General features: G+C 39.0%; 1 protein-coding gene across 1 annotated transcript; it reads right to left on the bottom strand.

The window, feature by feature from the left end:
• Positions 1-2372: 2372 nt before the first annotated feature.
• Positions 2373-5582, bottom strand: dlx1a (distal-less homeobox 1a). The gene is made up of 3 exons (XM_062533376.1): positions 4806-5582; positions 4312-4511; positions 2373-3837 (listed from the first exon to the last, which is right to left on the bottom strand). Exons 1-3 carry the CDS (start codon positions 5116-5118, stop codon positions 3586-3588), a joined length of 765 nt encoding a protein of 254 aa, XP_062389360.1. The 5' UTR covers positions 5119-5582; the 3' UTR covers positions 2373-3585.
• Positions 5583-5828: the final 246 nt, after the last annotated feature.

Below are 5828 nucleotides of genomic sequence, written 5' to 3'. Positions count from 1 at the left end.
GAAAAAAATTGCTCATAATTATACCAGAGATGGGAAACTGCATTAGAATAAATAAGGGCGAAATGACTGTAATTATGTTGGGTTTGATGGGCTCGGCTCGTAATCAAGAGGAGAATACAGCGAAATAACGTTGACCCTCTTGGGTGTGCAGCTGCGTTTCGGAGTCTTGCAGGGAGAAATAGAATTTTATTCTTTAGTGTCTTATTTTTCTGTTACTTGTAGGCCTACTGTTTCAAATAACTTTTAATAGAATAATAATAGAATTACTAATATCGTATAATAGTGCGATACATTCTAGCATATATTCATTCATAAATGTAGACGAACAGTTAGCCAGATATTGACCAGTCAAATGAGTCTGAGAACCATGAAAATTAATAGCAGGAGCCTAATTTATGCTAGATTTTCCTATAAGAGCATCAGGCTACACACATAGTAAAACTCTAGCCTGCTTTCCGGTCCGAAAATATCAGCCAATTCCTATCGCCTCTTCTACTATTTGTATTATTATTAATAATAATAATATTGTCATTGTTGTTGTTGTTGGTGTTGTTGTTGTTGTTGTTGTTGTTGGTAGTAGTAGCCTATAGTAGCAGCAGCAGTAGTAGTAGCGGTAGTAACCCATGCCTTGAAGCTCGATGGTGATTATTGTATTTTTGTTGGTTGCACTTGTTGGGGCAATTGCTCTGTCGCTAGTTTGGAGTTTAACACGGTTTTAAACTCCAACTCCCTACTCAAACTCAGGTTTAAAACTGTGTTAAACTCTAAACTAGCGACAGAGCAACTGCCCCCCCGTCTTTGAAAAGTGTATAACGAATATTAATCCCATGCACACACCAACCCAGTGTGCACATCGGATTTTTTTGTTCATGAGGATTATATAAATCTGAGGTTAATCTGTGGCCTGAAGTTAGCCGCAATGGCTGCTATGGGTTTCTCAAGAACTCGCCATTATATTTCCGGTTCTGACCATGCTATTTAAAAAGAAGATATTTTCAGACCACACAGCAAGAGTTTAGAATAATGTTGATATAAAATGTTTAGAATAACTTAAATGACATTAAGCTAATAGACTCTCTAAGATCTGCACAAGTTTTAGTTTATAGTGTTTCTATGTTATTGGTATTGACATGCGTGATATTGTTGGATAGGCCTATGGACTAGTAATAGAAATAGAAGCTTTTCTGTCAGGCTGTTGGTTGTTTCCTGAATGGGGGATATCAGACATAAAACTGAAATAGCCTATGTCTTGAATATTTATTTGAAATATGACAGCAACACATGTCTCGGAGTTTAATTTGACCTAGCCTATACTTTTCGAAATATAATGGGTTTTGTGATGTTGTGAACAGAGATGATTTGGATCTGATACGAGTTGTCAACAATCACTGTTATAAAATTGTAAATGATGTCCTCTCTGCAATAAAGCATCCTGATCGGCATTGGCTATTTATTTGTATAACTGCGACTGGCGTTAGTGTCTCAGAATTTTCTGTAAAAGCGCAGTTAAACCATCAACCCCAAACAAGAGCCCCTTTGAACTTCTCACTTTTACTTATCTACATTTTAACCCCCACCCCCTTCGACAAACCAGTCTTTTGCAGCACCTGCCTCTGGCCCAATTATTCACTTAACACACACCAGAGCTCCCTCTGCCATTCAGCGATGAAAACGGGGTTTGTTGGGGCCACAGAGAAGCAAAAAGGAGCTTATAGGGACTAAACGAAAATGAAAAGAAACAAGCACTCTTATTGTTTGAAGGATTGCAGTGTTATAGAGACCAACACAAGATTAATCGCCAATTGAGGCCGAAATGAATAGGTTTCCTAAAGGACTATAGGCATAGGCCTACAAGAGAAAACCAGATGATTGAATTCTGATACAAACTTCTGAAATATGGACCTATACCTGACTTACGCACAAATCAATGAAAACGTGCCAGAAATAGGCTAATCCTTCAGGTAGCCTAAATTGTGTGAAGGCTTTTGGGACACGTGATTTTTCTTTTCTTTTTTTCTTTTAAATTATATCATTAGGCCTATGGCAATATAGGCTATGTGAATTGAATTGTACCAGTCAATAGAGACCTTAAGAATATAGCTTAGTATAGCAAGTAGCCTTGCTATGCTGACTTTAAAACCATGTAAACAACATGTGTGATTCATTAATCAGACTTGAGTCTTCCTGTACGATTGGATTAAGACAGCTGTTGAAATAGCCTAATAATAATAGTAATAATAGCCTAATAATGATAATAATAATAATAATAATAAGCACGGTTTCTTATTATTGTGATTATTATTATTCAGAAAAAAATCTTCTACCCGTAATTTTAGCTGTAAATATTTTCAATGATAGTGAGAGGGTTTTTTTTTACATCAGTTTTACTGTAAGTTTACACGTTATTTACATGACTTCAGTGAAACAAAACAATAAATTAATTGATTCCATATAAAACTATCTTCTATAGACTGCTAGACACAATTTGAATCAACATGTTCTTAAAAATCCACAAAGCATTAATTACAGCACAAACCAAAGCAGGTCATGTTTTTCTCTGTACATAGCGGTCGTCTCTTCTTTTAAAAAATATCTCAGAAAAGGTATTTTTGTATTTAGCCTCCACGTTTTCCGTAATATCAGCCACCCTATACGTCCATTTTGCACTACCGCTTGCCTTTACAAGCAAGTGCTGTCAGTTCATAATTTAAAACATTCATCTTAAATAAACATACAGGCCGACAGAAGGAAATTAAATAAATTAGCTTAAATAAACATACAAAACAAACAAATAGATAGAGACTTGTCAAAGTGGTTCAAGTCTTCTCTTTGGAGATCATCTGACTGAAGACGTGACAGTTAAGATATCATTTTAGCGTTTGTCTTCCACCTGGTATTGAAGGCGAATGGTGGCTATTCATGGACCTAAGATCTGAGGAATTAAGAACAGCCTATACTTTTCCGAGAATGTTGCTTAATTTAGGAACTCAGGTTGGTTTATTTTGTCACCTGGGCTATATAACATTTTCTGTTCCGTTAGCAGATAGCCTTAAAATTCAGAAACGAATAGGAACTGTAGATGACAGCTAACGGTAACTCCTGAACCTATGAAAGTCTTCATCTCTCCATTAGACACTCGGCGCAATATGCACAAAACAGTAATACGCTAATCATTCAAATTAATTATAAATCAAACCTATAAATATATTTCTGATATATTACAGTTTGATTTAATTACTTTTACACAAATCGAAATGTCACAAAAACAGCAGCAGCTTGAATGACCCACTTTCACGGCAATTTCCTGTGTATCTAGCGGACTGAGAAAGACCTCTTGCCCTTTGATGAAGGAGCCAATGCTTTCTAGTGTCTCTCCTTCCGGAAAGTTCTGCAGGCAGCTGATCTCAGCAAATCATCGAATGATCTTAAGCGAATGCCGACAACTTCTGTCGGCATTTTGGGGACTTGGCTCCTGATTCTATCAGTGCGTAACTGCAATGGACCAGGGTACAAAGCTCAGCGACTGACCCCTAGGCCCTCTGAGCCATCCATAGAGGGAAAATGGCGAGGGTCTGTCCATCAGGGTCACATCAGCTGTGGCTGCTGCATAGAATCTTGATGCGCTGTCGGGTACCATGAGGTGTAACTTGGGATGTAAGAGCCCGGCGTTCCCACAGAGGTTTTCACAGTTGCTGTCGAGTTCCAAACTGGAGCCACGGTTGGTGAACCGGTGGAGAGTCCGCGACCATTGGCTAGCGCATTAGTGTCTATTGTACCACCGCCTTGCTTCATCAGCTTCTTGAACTTCGATCTCTTGTTCTGAAACCAAATCTTCACCTAAAAGAAAAAGCGTGTTTGTCAGTACGCATCCAAAAAGATTTGCTAGGCCTAAAGGACAGTTGCCTAGGCTCTGCGTGAAGATTGTCATGCTGTAGCGTGACATAAACAGAATCTTGCGATTTAAACAAGTGTACTTCTAGGCTATACGACTGCAGGGCGTTAGGCCGGTCCTGTTAGAGCAATAGAGCAACAATCACAATAGAGCAACAATCACAGTCTATTGATAAATGTATAATCGTATGCAAATTAAATAGTGTTTGCCATCAATTTGTCAGTTACCCTAAGCATTAACTAGTAATTAATTAGAAGCAGCACACCGGTCCACAGATAAAGGAAACTGTAGTCTACTCGTTCTTTCAGATTTCTTATTCAAACTGGGTAACATTCCCGAGCAAAACTCAGCAGCCCATGAAAGGGGAAGAATGTACTGCACATCCGTAAAGAACACGATGACTTCAAAGAAAAACTTGCCTGTGTTTGAGTAAGCCCCAAAGATGCAGCAAGTTCCGCTCTCTCTGGAAGTGCCAAATATTGCGTTTGCTGAAATCTTCTGTTTAGTGCTTGAAGCTGTAAACTGGAATATATTGTCCGGGGCTTGCGGATCTTCTTCCCCTTGCCATTGAATCGTACCTCACCGCCCTCCACGACAGTGTTTTTCTCTGTTTCAGCGGCTGTGGAGAGGAAAAAGAGTAAATTGTCTGAAGACAGCTCCTCCGACGGTCCTATGAAGCAGTGCACATCCCAGTGCAAGTTTTACGGGCTGTAGTTTAGGTATAATTACCCTTAATTGCATACATTGTTTATAGCATTACGCAATAAATAATTACAACCCTAATACCCGCACATCTGGACTCTTCCAGTTCAACTTTTACCCAGTGAATGAAAGGAAACAAATGCCTTGATTCGGAATTCCATTCCACTACTTTTCAGCGACAAGAAATTTTAAAAAGCTTCAGAGTTCTTACCTGCGTCTTCTAACCGCGTCTGTGTTAATGCCGTGTTGTTTGGGTATGTCTGCACGGCGCTGATATACGGACTCGAGGAATGGCTGCCGACTGAGTTGACGTATGGATAACCCAAAGATCTGTGGAAGGATGAGGCCGGACTGTACGAGTTTTCGTGCTGACCATGTCCAGCAGAATGTAAACAGTGCATGGAATAGTGTCCGTGAGACATCGAGGAAGGCGACATTTGTTGACTCGGTGGCCCAAATTCCATGAACACGTTCTTTCCTGAGACGGGGCTATTAAGACTCTCTGGCATTGTAGTCATTGTCATCTCTTCTGGCGTGTCTCGTCCCTTGCTTTTTTGTTTTCCTCTACGATCTCAGTGAAGGATGGATCCCAATTTAAGCTCAACTGATTTTTTCACTTTCCATTCATAAGAAAATGTAGTTTCTCTCTGTGAAAAGTCTAGGTATTATGCTGTGGATCTACACAACCTCGCTCAAAGGTTTGAATCAGGGAATCATGAATATTTATCAAAGCCAGTCGCTGATTGGCCCAGTCTTTCCAAGAACGATGCCGATTGGCGATGCTGGGGTTGGGTCCGAAGGACCTGATGAACTCAAGAAATAAGAAAAAACCTGAAACCTACAATGTCAGTAAGGAAACACTGGTGATGGGTCGCTATGAAAAGGTAGAGGCATATCTGGGGAAAGAAAATGTCTAAAACATTATAATGATTAATTAATTTATTTTTCACTCAGAGCCAAGACATTAGCCTAGCGCCATTTGTAGCAACCAATTTTAGAATGACAAATGTTGGCTTCTTCCTTAATTATCTAGCATTTATCTATCATTATCATTATTATATATATATAAAAAAAAACATTCTTAATTATCGGAATTGTTAATATCGTAACAGCAATGATGCTATCCTTTGCGCAACATAGGCCTACATGGTGGAAATTAAATATTTGTGGTCATAAATGCTTTGTTCGACACTGAATAATTAATATAACTAACAAGTAGGCCTATAAAATGATG

The sequence above is a fragment of the Sardina pilchardus genome, chromosome 4 (genome assembly GCF_963854185.1).
Source record: "Sardina pilchardus chromosome 4, fSarPil1.1, whole genome shotgun sequence".
NCBI classification, from domain to species: Eukaryota; Metazoa; Chordata; class Actinopteri; order Clupeiformes; family Clupeidae; genus Sardina; species Sardina pilchardus.
The sequence above is the reverse complement of the archived record's forward strand: the minus strand, read 5'-3'. Positions and strand labels throughout refer to the sequence as shown.